General features: G+C 36.4%; 1 protein-coding gene across 9 annotated transcripts in view; it reads right to left on the minus strand.

The window, feature by feature from the left end:
* PCDH15 (protocadherin related 15) overlaps window positions 1-17,349 on the minus strand; it is a 1,819,045-nt gene that overhangs the window by 165,792 nt on the left and 1,635,904 nt on the right. For all 9 annotated transcript variants that reach the window (XM_055274344.2, XM_055274341.2, XM_055274340.2 and 6 more), the window contains 2 exons: window positions 4,584-4,724; window positions 2,565-2,677 (listed from right to left, as the gene is read on the minus strand). In XM_055274344.2, the coding sequence (XP_055130319.1) occupies window positions 2,565-2,677; window positions 4,584-4,724 (254 nt within the window). The remainder of the gene's footprint in view (window positions 1-2,564; window positions 2,678-4,583; window positions 4,725-17,349) is intronic.

The following is a 17,349-nucleotide window of genomic DNA, read 5'->3' on the forward strand; positions in this document are numbered from 1 at the left end:
ATCCGCCTGCCTCGGCCTCCCAAAGTGCTGGGATTACAAGCGTGAGCCACCGCGCCCGGCCCCAGGAATTTTAAGTTAAAACTGTGAGCATTTTTTTGGATCCACTTAGAAGAGTAAGTATATTTTTTGAGAACACCTGATCTAGATAATTTAGTGAGAAACAAAGTGAGTTTATATCCATCCTGTTTTTGAGAACTCCAAAATTAACACGTTCAGAGAAGTTCTTCCAAAACAGAAAACTGTGCACAGGAGTCCCCCTTTATTTATGGGGGATATACTCCAAGACCCCTACTAGAGGCCTGGAACTTCAGATGACACCAAAGCCTATATTTACTATGTTTTTTTTTTTTTTTTTTTTTCTGATAACCCAGACAGTTACTAAGTGACTGATGGGCAGCCTGGATACAATGGACAAAGGAATGATTCAGCTCCAGGCCAGAGTGGCGCAGGACAGCACAAGATTTCATCATGATACTCAGAATGGCATACAATTTAAAACTTATGAATTGTTTATTTCTGGAATTTTCCACTTAATATATTCTGACCATGGTTGACCTCGGGCAACAAACTGTGAAAAATGATACTGTGGATAAGGAGGGGACTATTGTATTACATAGCAAAGAACTGGAATCCAATCCAAAGGATTGGAAGCACAGGTTACTGTGTCAGAAAAAAAGGAAAATAATAGATATTATTGTACATGTGGGTGAGAATAACCTTTTAAAACAGATTAAACAAGAATTCTTATTTGTTTTACATATGGTTTACATCTCCTTGATTTACATACATGCTATGGAAGATTTTCTGGTAATTATATTACATAATTTAATTTTGTGTAGATTCTTCGAAAGGCAGCTTTGTATGAAAGGATAAAACTGCTTGGTTCAGTGTGTTAAGTGCTTGCAGATGTGTCCCTCACCTACCTTATTCCTCAGTACCTTAGCTCCTGCTCTAGCTTCAAACTATTAATTCATTCTAAGAAGGTATAAAACACTAAAATCATCCTAGAACATGATCAAGTTCTCCATTATCTGAAATATTCATTTTTCATTATCCTCAATTATTATCATCATCCAACTTTCAGTTTTTCTTTGGATAGACTAAACTACTAAAATATTCTGGAATTTAATGTAGACTCCCACACCCCTCATTTATATTTCTGCATATGCTGATTCGTTGGTGTGGAATATCTGTCTATTATCTTTTTGGATTGACTAAACTCTACATTTCCTTCAACATAGAACTTAAAACTATGTTAATCATGTTCTAACATAGTTAAGTGTCCCTTAGCCTGCTTCTTCAATACTGTGATCTTATTTCCACCACTGTGTTCTCACAGTGTATTATATTTTTCATATAGTTATTTGTTTCCAGAGATACCAGAGAGCTTGCTTTCTCTCTCTCTCCAGATAAGGACATGGCAAAAAGGCAGCTGCCTATAAGACCAGAAGAGACCCTGAACCTGATCATGCAGACAACCTGGTCTTAAGCTTGGATTGTCAGCTACCAGAACAATAAGAAAATAACTTTCTGTTGTGGCCGGGCACGGTGCCTCACGCCTGTAATCCCAGCACTTCGGGAGGCTGAGGCAGGTGGATCAGGAGGTGAGGAGATCAAGACCATCCTGGCTAATGCAGTGAAACCCCACCTCTACTAAAAATACAAAAAATTAGCCAGGCATGGTGGTGGGCGCCTGTAGTCCTAGCTACTCGGGAGGCTGAGGCAGGAGAATGGCACAAACCTAGGAGGTGGAGCTTGCAGTGAGCCGAGATTACGTCACTGCACTCCAGCCTGGGCAACAGAGCAAGACTCTATCTCAAAAAAAAAAAAAAAAAAAAAAAAAAAGGAACAGAATTTTCTGTCGTTTAAGCCACCCAATTCATGGTATTTTGTTATGGCTGCCTCAGTTGACTAAAACAGTATATATACTAACCATAAACTGTAATATATAATATTGGTGTATATGCATATAGTGTATATATATAAATGTATATGTATTATATATGTGTATATATATACATATATACAAATTTATGTATACACACAGTATATATAAATAGACACAGTACATTTAGATATATATACACACTATATATATATACATACTATATATATACACACACTATATATTTACACACACAAACGTACACACATACATACATACACACTGATTAGATGGAAAATATGATTGCAGATTACATGCCAAAATTGGAAATTGAATGAAGTGTTCTACCTGGCAATAATGAGAAACTAAAGATCTATTTCTTACCATTCAAATCATTAATTAGAATTGAAACCTCAAAATATAATGTTGTATTTTAATAAGTTTGCATTAATTTTTTAAAAAGTATCCGTTATTTATTAAACCATTACTAAAACATTTTTATACTAAATTATCATATTAACTATTTAAAAATTTTAAATATATTTTATATTAATTTAGAAACGCCTAAACCAAAATTGGAAGTCTACTCATAAATTCATATTACATCAATTTTGAGAGACTCCTTTCAAAAAATGCCCTAAACATTTCATGTATTTCAAAATCGGACAGAAATCAATACCTATATTCCTCCTGTGTGAAGCGTGGGATCTCACCAGGATGTAAGACAAGAATCTTCACTGTGGCACTGCTGGACATCACAGGCTCCCCATCATCAAAAGCAACCACCACCAACTTAAAAAGCAATAAAAATTCATGTTAAAGATTATAAGTAAGAACAACGTAACAGCATAATTTTTATATGTATGTTTTTACTTATTGGATTCCCTGGTTCCAGAAGGGGGAGCAATGATCATTTCCTCACTGCCTACCACGTGGCAGAGACTATGCTAGAATATACCACGTTCTCAATCTTTACAATAATTCAGCCAGATAAATGTTATTGTTTTCACTTGCCAGATAAGAATACTCAGAGAAGTAACTAACTTTATGATTAAAAAACAACTACCAGTAAAACAAGTATATTATACTATATCTCTCCAATTAAAAACTCATTTCTGTAATTCCACTGGGGCCCACAGTAAATACACATGGTTTTATAGCACCAATACACTTATTTAAAAAGTGTTAAATTCAGACACATAAAAAGCTAATTAGCTTGCTCAAAAAAGAAATTAATTTTCCTAGTGAATTTGTTGTTTTTGAGATTATAGGGCAGAAATACTTTAGAGGATAAAATTGGAAATCTTTATAGTTTAACATTCTTTGGTATACTATCTCTTAAAAACAAATTAAAAGGCCAAGTTCATTCGGTATAGCAGAAATTGTTCAAATGATGAAAACTAAGAAAAAGCTTCAGTGTTGAGATGTGATGTCTGATATTATTTATTACTGCAATAGGATTTATAATTATTTTCTTTAATAACCTATATTACATCAAAGTAATTCTATGTTTACTTTAAGACATGTTAAATACTTTCATAACTACGTGCTTCTCTGGAATATAAATTCTTTTGGAAGCTGCAGATTAATAATGTAAACTAATTCAACCTAGATCACAGAAGACCGTAACCAAGGATCATCCTGAGAGCCACAACTGACCTTTGGGTTAATGCTAATTTACAAACTGATCAGCTGTTCCAAACAGTGGTAAAATCATGAGAGACATAGTGCTCACTGATCCTTATGTGGTTAACTGATAAAGCTATTTCCCTACTGTAGAGTCAAAGACTTTATTCACAGTGACAAAAATTATTCTAAGTAACTATTAAAAATGGAAACGTTCAAACACTTAATAAAATTGTCTACTTATGGTAATGCAAATTATTGTTTTAATACCTTGACAGGTAGAGACAGGCATTATTTTGTCAAATATATTTTTAAATATGTAAAAAACAAAAGAGGGAATATGTTCTGTTTCATTAGTATTTGAAGAAAAGTAAAATTTGACAAAAAAATCAAATAGATATAGATATTTTCCTAGATATATGCAAAGATTAATATAACAACAATCAGTGTTGAGTGGTATCAGGAAAATGGATACTCTCAGGAAAGATGAAGAATGCATAGAAAGGGGTATTTTTTTCAAATTTTCTAGGGTTATAATATATCAAGAGTACTTATCTTAAAAAAGTGAGTAAGGGAAAAATGATATTCATACAAGTAGTTGCATGATAGCATTTATTGTAACAAAAAATGGAAAGTCTAGTTATAAAGCAACTCAGTATTATATTAAAAAGAAAACTATAATGTTATACTCATATAGTAAAATACTATAAAACCACTAAAATAATCGCATTAATGTCACTTATTGGCATAGACAACATAATGTTGAATTTAAAAACCAGTATGTATAAGACTATGTGATTTGAAAAACATATATTTATATATTTGTGTTTGTATGAAATGTCGTCATGAGGATAGAGATCAAAACGCAAATTCTAGCTATTTCCAAGATGTGAGATACCAAGTGGTTTTCTTTTTACTATTTTGTAAGTTTCTAAGAGAAAAAAAAATGTAATTTAAAAAAAATTAAAAAGGAGAAAAATTGAAAGAAAAAAATGTGCTGTCATCTGTTAAGCCAAATTCTCTATCAGAAATTAAACATCAAATAGACTACATAATGAAAAGAGACACTGACCTTAAAAATTGTTGTAGGTTCTTCATTAAGATTGACTTGTGTTATTACTCTTCCAGAATCTTCTTCCACATCAAAAATACTGGCAGGGTAAGGAAACTGGACATCATCTACTCTATACCTCACACGACTTGCAGGTAATCCCTAAAATAAAATTATTAATTATTAATTTGCTGTTACCAAGTTAAAACAAAGTGTAATGATAATATTAAATGGAACTTTAAAATTCATGATCTTTTAGAAGTGAAAATCATATTTCCACATTTTCATTCTTTCAGGGTTGAAAGGTAGCCAGATCATTATTTCTTTATGATAACTCAATCTGAATCAATGAAGTATCTCTACTACAGGTTATTTTAAAATGATTTATATAAGAGAAAAATTAATGGTTGCTTTGGGCATCTTCTCTACCACTTTCCTTTAATTATGTGAATTACATCTTCCTCCTAAAACACCCAATATCTCCTTTTTTAAATTCAGAGACAGGGTCTTGCTTTGTTGCCCAGGCTGGAGTGCAGTGGCATCACCATAGTTCCCTATAACTTCAAAACTTCTGGTTTCAAGTGTTCCTATCCCACTTTAGCCTCCCAAGTAGCTGGGAATACAGGTGTGTGCCACCATGCTTGGCTAATTTGAGAGGACTGTGGTAAAGTGCAGGAATGGGCATGAAAGCTAAAAAAACAAAAATTATTTACCATCTACACTGTGTTGATTACCATGCTAGATATTTCTATACATCATTAAATTAATGCTCAATCTTTTAAGATGACATTAATAATGAAGATGATAGTAATAATGGTAAGTTAATGACGCTAACAATTGCTAGATGCTTACCACTTGCTGGAACCACATTAAAGATGATGTATGTGTACTCTGTTACCCATTTTAGAGCTAAGGAACTTATGGCTTACAATAAGTTAAAGAGTGCTGAAATATTCCAGAGATAGGTCAAGATAAGTTGGAACACCAAACAAAGACACTTTTAAAGAAAACAATTAAAATTTGCATTAAAATTTGATAAGTTTTTAAAAGAATCAAAGTGATTATAAAGGAACAGTCAAAATTTTGCTGGCTGCCCTCACTTATATTAGGTTTCAGATTGGTTTCCTTTGGAACTATATAGGGTGACATTGAGGTGAGCACTATAACATTTACAGTGCTTAGGCCTTGTAAATTTCTTAAGACCTAGAAATCAAATAAATATCTTGAGCAGGGAACTAGTATGTGGTAAAGCTTGACTTCAAACCTAAACACTAAATTACAACATTAACTTCTTCAGAGAAAGAAACACTTCTATGTGGCATTATTCTGATGCAGAAGAAGTAAGAACATTACCCCCACAAGGTGTTCATTTGGCTGAACTTGACTCTTTGGTGTAAAAACAGTTCTGAGAACATTGCTTTTTATATTTCCATTTTCTTCAAGACTGTCCTTGAAAATAATCTGTTGCTCATGTTGGTTCCTGAATTAGTTGGGCTATGAGATAAATATGAGTCTTCAGGATTTGTATAATTCCCTATTTTCTGTTAGTTCAGTCCTTTCATATACTACACATCACCACTGATCACTGTCTCCTTGAATATATTCTTAATTTAACCTTTTTCCACTCTTCTGCCTTTTCTCCTTCCCATCTGGTGCTCTGTGTCAGACTCCTTGCTTGTTCCCACTCTTTCTGGCTACTAAATGTTGGAGTTTTCCAAGGCTCTGTTTCAAGAATTTCTATATTTTCCACTTCTACTCTCAGCCCCTGGAACCTCTTCCAGTCTGATAGCTTCAAATATCTTCTATTTGTTCATAAATACCAAATTTTAATATCTGGCTAAAGTCTGAACCTTTTAAGTCCAAACTACTACATACAATTGTCCACAGATATGCTATTTTCTTTTTTTTTTTTTTTTTTTTTTTTTTGAGACGGAGTCTCGCTCTGTCACCCAGGCTGGAGTGCAGTGGCGCAATCTCGGCTCACTGCAAGCTCCGCCTCCTGGGTTCACGCCATTCTCCTGCCTCAGCCTCTCCGAGTAGCTGGGACTACAGGCGCCCGCCACCTCACCCGGCTAATTTTTTGTATTTTTAGTAGAGACAGGGTTTCACCGTGGTCTCGATCTCCTGACCTCGTGATCCGCCCACCTCGGCCTCCCAAAGTGCTGGGATTACAAGCGTGAGCCACCGCCCCCGGCTTCAGATATGATATTTTCAAATTAACATATTCAAAACCAGAATAATGATTTCATCTCCCAAATTTATAACTCTTCCACTATAGATAATGGCTCTACCTTTGCTCTACCTTTTACTAAGATGTTCTATGTGAAAGCGTAGGGATAATCATTGATCCTTAAGCCCCATAGCCAAATCATCATCACATCCTGCCAATACCTCAATGAATATAGGCCCTAATGTCTTCTCATATCCTCTGTATTTTCTGTAGTCGACTCTTAATTGACTTTCTGCTTCTATTTTTTTAAAATTAACTCATGACTCCTGCTTAAACCCCTTCAATGATTTTGCATCACACACACAAAAAATAAATACAAAGTTGTTAGTATGGGCAATCTGATCCTAAAAACATCTAATTTTTGCCTACTCATCTGATTTCACCTTGCTCATTCCTCTTTCACACATTTTCCTTGTTCCTTTCTCCTTAGCTTTGCCAAGGCAATAGTCCTTTACCAGGAAAATAAGGTGGCAATACAATACACTCATCTCTCAGATTTTTGGCTAATAAATTTACCCTCCTCTTCTCTTGGCATTCTCTAATACTCCCTTTAAATTATCTTCCTTCAGCAACCCTGTCTGAAATTATAGCATATATTCTATATATTTACTTCTTTACTGTTTGTCTCTCACATAAGAATACAAGCTGCATTAGGGTAGGGACTCTAGCTGAGTACCTTGAATGTTACCTGACCCTTATATGTACTTAAGGAGTATTTGACTGAATGCATAAATAAGTGAATGGATAACCACACATCAAGGGTGCCCAGACACTTCAACTGATATCTAAAGTATTCATATATTTCAAGGTTTGGGAAATAGAGAACATTGAATAAACCTTGAAAGCATGTCAGGCAACTGTCAGTTCTGGGATAATATTTTTATATAAACCACTGATTTCACCTAGTGGTGGATGGTCAGTTCACCCACTGAAGAAGTATAGAAACAAGGGCACATTATTTTAGAAAAACTTTTGCCTATTTGGACACAATCAGACTTATTATAATCACATATAATGGCTAACCTTGTATATGATTTGCTTGTGAAAGAGTGGGGGTTTAGCAGAACACATCGTAGGACTTGGGGCACAGTGTCATGCAATGTCAGCAACTTTGCTTGCATTTGAATAATAATGATAATAACAAGAGTTGTTAGCTATCAGTTTAAGTATTTTACTATGTATCAGACTATATGTATTACATGCATTTTCATACCTATGATAAGTGCAGAAGTTGGTATCAATAGTACCTACTTTTTTTTTCTTTTTTTTTTTTTGAGACGGACTCTCATACTCTCGCCCAGGCTGGAGTGCAGTTGTGCAATCTCCGCTCACTGCAACCTCCGCCTCCCGGGTTCAAGTGATTCTCTTGCGTCAGCCTCTCAGGCAGCTGGGACTACAGTAGCCTGCCACCATGCCCAGCTAATTTTTTCTATTTTTAGTAGAGATGGGGTTTCACTATGTTGGCCAGCCTGGTCTTGAACTCCTGACCTCATGATCCACTCTCCTTGGCCACCCAAAGGGCTGGGATTACAGGCGTAAGCCACCGTGCTCGGCCCTACTACCTATATTTTTAAAATAATAAAATCTAGGCTTTAAGAATTATCGTTTGAAATTTCCTTAGCTGGAAAATAGCAAAGTTATTACTTGAACAAACTTGGCTCACACTAAAACAGAAGTCTTTTAAAATCAAATCAACTTAACATTTTTCAGTACTATCTTAAAGGCAATAGTCCTCTACCAGGATAATAAGGTGCCAATACAAGTGAGCAAAATTACTTGGCAAAGATACGATAGAATTTGATGACCTAGTAAATCTTGCCTTAGAACACTTTCTAAGAGGTTATGCAGCACATAATCCAAGTCACCTCCAGAACAGGAGGTCAATGATGAAAGAGCATAATTATAGCACCAACTGTTTCAAGAACAAATTTTTAGAGTTTTTACTAGCATGAGGACCCATTCAGTCTACAGTACAGTGACTAAAATTACTTATGACAATCACAGATTGGCTCTCAAAAACATAAAATAAGTTAATTATACTTGGAATCTTCTTTTAGCCAGCATATTTGTGATGCATATGGAATTATGCCTGTAATTGATAAAATGAAAAAGAAAACATGCTGGTATTATGGACTGTTATCTCTCAGATGCCTAAAATAGTTTGCTATCCAGAACATCATAGAACTTCCTGGATGATTTTTACAGATAAGATTGTATGTATATAAATATGAAAATATGACTCAAATAGTTTGCTATCCAGAAAATCTTAGAACTTCCTAGATGATTTTTACAGATAAGATTGTATGTATACAAATATGAACATACATGGTAATAGTGACTATATCAATAAACTTTTTATTTTAAGATTGCAATTATTCTATAGATTACCACACCATCATGAAAGTGTGGCCCTGATAGGACTCAGTTAGCCTGCAAGAAACATTTTGATTCTTTTATCACCCTTGTTATCAAAGCAGCACATTTTATTTTATATCACATATTATAACTATACTAAATAACTAAAATGATGTAGACTTTCCTTTCAAAATATTTAAAAGTTTTTTTCTCTCTCTGTCCTTTCCTACTATCTTCTTTCCCTTCTTCCCTTCCTTTTGCTTTCCCTTCCTCCCTCCTTTCCTTTCTTTACTTCTTTTCAAAGTCTTTTTAAAATAGTTGTATAATTAAGCTATATAATAAAGGTAATTAGCTTTGGGAAACAGCTCTAATTCCTAACATTATTTCTGGGAAATTTACAACATGAATCAAGTCAAATTCATTGTTTTAAGAAATTATAAAAAATAGCTGTGGCTTTAATCTTGGAAAAAATTGTCATTTTGAAACCCAGAATTTTAAGCACTCTAAAAAAAAAAGGTATAAACTTGATCAACTAAAATTACTAATTAGCATTTATTAAGTATCTTTTAATACTTGATTCCACTAAAATATAATAGATATGATCAAAGTATTCTAATGTATAAAACTCACTCTTATTAGTTATGTTTTAAAAATTAAAATAATATAGTAAATGAGTTTACAAATGATATATTTTAATAATTATGATATATGTGACATACATATTTAAATTATCATTCATATATATATATATACATATGTATATATATTTTAAAGACAGGATCTTGTGTTCTCACCCAGGCTGATGCGCAGTGGCATGATTATAGCTCACTGCAGCTCATGCAATCTTTCTGCCTCAGCCTCCCAAGAGGCTTGATATGGTTTGACTTTGACAAAACATGGGCTCATGCAATCTTTCTGCCTCAGCCTCCCAAGAGTCTTGTTATGGTTTGGCTTTGTCCCCACCCAAATTTCATCTTGAATTGCAGTTCTCATAATCCCCATGTGTTGTTGGAGGGACCTGGTGGGAGGTAACTTAAACATGGGGGCAGTTACCCTCATGCTGTTCTTGGGACAATGAGTGACTTCTCATGAAATCTGATGGTTTTATAAAGGGCTTTTCCCCCTTTTGCCTGGCATTTCTCCTTGCTGCTGCCATGTGAAGAAGGATGTGTTTGCTTCCGCTTCCACCACGATTGTAAGTTTCCTAAGGTCTCCCCAGCCCTCTGGAACTGTGAGTCAATTAAACCTCTCTCCTTTAAAAACTACCCAGTCTTGGAGAGTTCTTTATAGCCATGTGAGAACAGATTAATACATAGCTGGAACTACAGGGGCATGCCATCATGCTGAACTAATTATTTTTAATTATTTGTAGAGATGGGGGTTTCTTTATGTTGCCCAGGTTGGTCCAGAACTCCTGGCCTCAGGTGTTCTTTTCAATTTGTTCTCCCAAAGCATTAGCATTACAGGTATAAACCACTGCACCTGGCCTAGATAAACATTAAATTTCCAAATATTTGCTTTTATTTTAAATTATATTAGGAATAGACAGATGTCTCTTTTATATATTCCCAATAAGTTAATATTCTTTCAATTAAATACTTCAAATAATCATATTTATTTTTTAAAGTAAACTATAGAAAACATTTAAAATCAATATGAAAATTTTTAAATATTAATTTCTACTTCATTCATGATAATGTAGTATGTATATTCTACTGTACCTCTCTATGTATAGCTGTGTATATGTCAAGAGGAATTTTTTGGACCATGAATAATGATAAAAGCTATCTTTTTACAAGTAAATCAATATTTGGAGGAGGTTCCAAGATGGCCAAATAGTAACAGCTCCAGTCTACAGGTCTCAGCATGAGGGATGCAGAAGATGGGTGATTTCTGCATTTCCAACTGAGGTACTCGGTTCATCTCACTGGGGCTTGTCAGACAGTGGGTGCAGCCCATGGAGCAGGGCAGGGCATTGCCTCACCCGGGAAGCACAAGGGATCGTGGAATTCCCTTTCCTAGACAAGGGAAGCCATGACAGAGGGTACCTGGAAAATCGGGACACTCCCACTCTAATACTGTGCTTTTCCAATGGTCTTAGCAAACGGCCCACCAGGAGATTATATCCCATGCCTGCTTCGGAGGGTCTCATGCCCATGGAGCCTCAGTCACTGCTAGCACAGCAGTCTGAGATCGAACTGCAAGGCGGCAGTGAGGCTAGGGGTGGGGCATCTGCCATTGCTGAGGCTTGAATAGGTAAACAAAGCGGCCAGGAAGCTCGAACTGGGTGGAGCCCACCTCAGCTCAAGGAGGCCTGCCTGCCTCTGCAGACTCCACCTCTGGGGGCAGGGCATAGCTGAACAAAAGGCAGCAGAAACTTCTGCAGACTTCAACATCCCTGTCTGACAGCTTTGAAGAGAGTAGTGCTTCTCCCAGCACAGAGTTTGAGATCTAAGAACGGACAGACTGCCTCCTCAAGTGGGTCCCTGACCCCCAACTAGCCTAACTGGGAGACACATCCCAGTAGGGGCCGACTGACACCTCATACAGCTGGGCGCCACTCTGAGACATAGCTTCCAGAGGACAGATCAGGCAGCAACATTTGCCATTCTGTAATATTTGCTGTTCTGCAGCCTCCGCTGGTGATACCCAGGCAAACAGGGTCTGGAGTAGACCTCCAGCAAACTCCAACAGTCCTGCAGCTGAGGGTCCTTACTGTTAGAAGGAAAACTAACAAACAGAAAGGACATCCACACCAAAACCCCATCTGTACGTCACCATCATCAAATACCAAAGGTAGATAAAACCACAAAGATGGGGAGAAACTAGAGCAGAAAAGCTGAAAATTCTAAAAATCAGAGCGCCTATTCTCTTCCAAAGAAACACAGCTCCTTGCTAGCAACAGAACAAAGCTGGATGGAGAATGACATTGAGGAGTTGAGAGAAGAAGGCTTCAGACCATCAGTAATAACAAACTTCTGTGAGCTAAAGGAGGATGTTTGAACCCGTCAAAAAGAAGCTAAAAACCTTGAAAAAAGATTAGACGAATGGCTAACTGGAGTAAACAGTGTAGAGAAGACCTTAAATGACCTGATGGAGCTGAAAACCATGGCACGAGAACTATGTGTGGCATGCACAAGCTTCAGTAGCCAATTTGATCAAGTGGAAGAAAGGGTATCAGTGATTGAAGATCAAAGGAATGAAATGAAGCAAGAAGAGAAATTTAGAGAAAAGAGAATAAAAAGAAAAAAAAAGCCTCCAAGAAATATGGGACTATGTGAAAAGACGAAATCTGTGTCTGATTGGTGTACCTGAAAGTGACGGGGAGAATGGAACCAAGTTGGAAAACACTCTGTCGGATATTATCTAGGAGAAGTTCCCCAATCTAGCAAGGCAGGCCAACACTCAAATTCAGGAAATAGAGAGAATGCCACAAAGATACTCCTTGAGAAGAGCAACCACAAGACACATGATTGTCAGATTCACCAAAGTTGAAATGAAGGAAAAAATGTTAATGGCAGCCAGAGAGAAAGGTCTGGTTACCCACAAAGGGAAGCCCATCAGACTAAAAGCAGATCTCTAAGCAGATACTGTACAAGTCAGAAGAGAGTGGGGGCCAATACTCAACATTCTTAAAGAAAAGAATTTTCAACCCAGAATTTTATATCCAGCCAAACTAATCTTCATAAGTGAAGGAGAAATAAAATCCTTTACAGACAAATGCTGAGAGATTTTGTTACCACCAGGCATGCCTTACAAGAGCTCCTAAAAGGAAGCACTAAACATGGAAAGGAATAACCAGTACCAGCCACTGCAAAAACATGCCAAATTGTAAAGACCACTGATGCCAGGAAGAAACTGGATCAACTAACGAGCAAAATAACCAGCTAATATCATAATGACAGGATTGAATTCACACATAACAATATTAACTTTAAATGTAAATGGGCTGAATGCTGCAATTAAAAGAGACAGACTGGCAAATTGGATAAAGAATCAAGACCCATCAGTGTGCTGTATTCAAAAGACCCATCTTATGTGCAGAGACACACATTGGCTCAAAATAAAGGGATGGAGGAAGATCTATCAAGCAAATGGAAAACAAAAAAAAAAGCAGGGGTTGCAATCCTAGTCTCTGATAAAACAGACTTTAAACCAACAAAGATCAGAAGAGACAAAGAGGCCATTACATAATGGCCTAAATATATATGCACCCAATACAGGAGCACCCAGATTCATAAAGCAAGTCCTTAGAGACCTACAAAGACACTTAGACTCCCACACAATAATAATGGGAGACTTTTAACACCTTCAGTTCTGCTCTGAAGAACTGAAGGAGACAGAGCAACAAAAAACTCTTCAAAAAATCAATGAATCCAGGAGCTGGTTTTTTTAAACGATCAACAAAATTGATAGACTGCTAGCAAGGCTAATAAAGAAGAAAATAGAGAAGAATCAAACAGATGCAATAAAAAATGATAAAGGGGATATCACCACTGATCCCACAGAAATACAAACTACCATCAGAGAATACTATAAACACCTCTATGCAAATAAACTAGAAAGTCTAGAAGAAATGGATGAATTCCTGGACACATACACCCTCCCAAGACTAAACCAGGAAGAAGTTGAATCCCTGAATAGACCAATAACAGGCTCTGAAATTGAGGCAATAATCAATAGCCTACCAATCAAAAAAAGTCCAGGACCAGATGGATTCACAGCCAAACTCTACCAGAGGTACAAAGCGGAGCTGGTACTATTCCTTCTGAAACTATTCCAATCAATAGAAAAAGAGGGAGTCCTCCCTAACTCATTTTATGAGGCCAGTGTCATCCTGATACCAAAGATTGGCAGAGACACAACAAAAAAAGAGAATTTAAACCAATATCCCTTATGAACATCAATGCGAAAATCCTCAATAAAATACTGGAAAACCAAATCCAGTAGCACATCAAAAAGCTTATCCACCACGATCAAGTTGGCTTCATCCCTGGGATGTAAGGCTGGTTCAATATACACAAATCGATAAATGTAATCCATCATATAAACAGAACCAAAGACAAAAACCACATGATTATCTCAATAGATGCAGAAAAGACCTTTGACAAAATTCAACAGCGCTTCATTCTAAAAACTCTCAATAAACTAGGCATTGATGGGATGTATCTTAAAATAATAAAAGTTATTTGTGACAAACCCACAGCCAAAATCATACTGAATGGGCAAAAACTGGAAGCATTCCCTTTGAAAACTGGCACAAGACAGGGATGCCCTCCCTCACCACTCCTTTTCAACACAGTGTTTGAAGTTCTGGCTAGGGCAATCAGGCAGGAGAAAGAAATAAACGGCATTCAATTATGAAAGGAGGAAGTCAAATTGTCCCTGACATGATTGTATATTTAGACAACCCCATTGTCTCAGCCCAAAATCTCCTTAAGCTGATAAGCAATTTCAGCAAAGTCTCAGCATACAAAATCAATGTGCAAAAATCACAAGTATTCCTATACACCAATAACAGACAGAGAGCCAAATCATGAGTGAGCTCACATTCACAATTGCTTCAAAGAGAATAAAATACCTAGGAATCCAACTTACAAGGGATGTGAAGGACCTCTTCAAGGAGAACTACAAACCACTGCCCAATGAAATAAAAGAGAACACAAACAAATGGAAGAATATTCCATGCCCATGGATAGGAAGAATCAATATCATGAACATGGTCATACTGCCCAAGGTAATTTGTAGATTCAACGCCATCCCCATCAAGCTACCAATAACTTTCTTCACTGAATTGGAAAAAACTACTTTAAAGTTCATATGGCACCAAAAAAGAGCCTGCCATTGCCAAGAAAATCCTAAGCCAAAAGAACAAAGCTGGAGGCATCACGCTACCTGACTTCAAACTACACTACAAGGCTACAGTAACCAAAACAGTATGGTACTGGTACCAAAACAGAGATATAGACCAATGGAACAGAACAGAGCCCTCAGAAATCATACCACACATCTACAACCATCTGATCTTTGATGAATCTGACAAAAACAAAAAAAGGGAAAGCATTCCCTATTTAATAAATGGTGCTGGGAAAACTGGCTAGCCATATGTAGAAAGCTGAAACTGGATCCCTTCTTACACCTTATACAAAATTTAATTCAAGATGGATTAAAGACTTACATGTGAGACCTAAAACCATAAAAACTCTAGAAAAAAACCTAGGCAATAACATTCAGGACACAGGCATGGGCAAAGACTTCATGACTAAAACACCAAAAGCAATGGCAACAAAAGCCAAAATTGACAAATGAGATCTAACTAAAGAGCTTCCGCACAGCAAAAGAAACTACCATCAGAATGAACAGGCAACCTGCAGAATGGGAGAAAATTTTTACAGTCTACCCATCTGACAAAGGGCTAATATCCAGAATCTATAAAGAACTTAAACAAATTTACAAGAATAAATCAAAAAACCGCATCAAAAAGTGGACAAAGGATTTGAACAGACACTTTTCAAAAGAAGATATTTATGCAGCCAACAGACACATGAAAAAAATGCTCATCATCATTGGCCATCAGAGAAATGCAAATCAAAACCACAATGAGATACCATCTCACACCAGTTAGAATGGCCATCATTAAAAAGTCAGGAAACAACAGGTGCTGGAGAGGATGTGGAGAAATAGGAACACTTTTACACTGTTGTTGGGACTGTAAACTAGTTCAACCATTGTGGAAGATAGTGTGGCGATTCCTCAAGGATCTAGAACTAGAAATACCATTTGACCCAGCTATCCCATTACTGGGCATATATCCAAAGGATTATAAAACATGCTTCTATAAAGACACATGCACACATGTTTATTGTGGCACTATTCACAATAGCAAAGACTTGGAACCAACCCAAATGTCCATCAATGATAGACTGGATTAAGAAAATGTGGCACATATACACCATGGAATACTATGCAGCCATAAAAAGGATGAGCTCCTGTCCTTTGTAGGGACGTGGATGAAGCTGGAAACCATCATTCTGAGCAAAGTATTGCAAGGACAGATAACAAAATACCACGTTTTCACTCATAGAGGGGAACTGAACAATGAGAACACTTGGACACAGGGTGAGGAACATCACACACTGGGGCTTGGCATGGGGTCGGTGGAGGGGGGAGGGATAGCATTAGGAGATATACCTAATGTAAATCTTGAGTTAGTGGGTGCAGCACACCAACATGGCACATGTATACATATGTAGCAACCCTGCACGTTGTGCACATGTACCCTAGAAATTAAAGTATATTAAAAATAAATTAATTAAAAAACAAATCAATATTTAAAATTGCGTTACTATGGCAATAGATTTCTTTTCTATATCATTTTGAAAATTGTGATAATATTGCTTTAATATGAACACTAAAAGCAGTATACAGAATTACTTTCTTAAAGTTCTTACTGACCAGTACATTATTTCTTTGGTTCCATACTCTCATCAATCAAATGTAGTGTTCTCTATTTAGGTTTAGAAAAATCTTGAGGTCCTTAGTTATTTCCCTGTATTCACAAAGTATTACCACTAGACCACAGCATTTAAATAGATTTTTAAAAGATTTTTAGAAAAAAAAAATCATAGCCATTGTTCCTTCACTGGTGAAGACAGAATGAGATTTGGTTTCAACAAATACTTAGATATGAGGAAGAGCCTTTCTAATTGGTAAAGTAAGAGTCTCCTTCAAAAGGATACATGTATTTTATAAATAAAACATTCAAAATAGGAGCATGCTATTACAGGAAGCTTAATAAATCAAAATGAGCTGAAAACGTTGCCAACATAGAATAATTACTGAATTTAATGACAATTTATTTATATATTTTTTTATTTGTTTATTTTACTTTATTTTTCTCGAGACAGAGTTTCACTCTGTCGTCCGGGCTGGAAGCTAGTGGTGTGATCTTGGCTCACTGCAACCTCCGCCTCCCAGGCTCAAATGATTCTCGTTCCTTAGCCTACCAAGCAGCTGAGATTACAGGGACGCACCATGCCTGGCTAATTTTTGCATTTTTAGAAGAGACAGGGTTTCACCATGATCGCTAGGCTGCTCTCAAACTCCTGAGCTCAAGTGATCCACCCACCTTGGCCTCCCAGAATGTTGGGATTACAGGCATCAACCACCACATCCAGCCAGAAATTAAACACAATTTAAAAC

This window comes from Symphalangus syndactylus, chromosome 4 (assembly GCF_028878055.3).
Source record: "Symphalangus syndactylus isolate Jambi chromosome 4, NHGRI_mSymSyn1-v2.1_pri, whole genome shotgun sequence".
NCBI classification, from domain to species: domain Eukaryota; kingdom Metazoa; phylum Chordata; class Mammalia; order Primates; family Hylobatidae; genus Symphalangus; species Symphalangus syndactylus.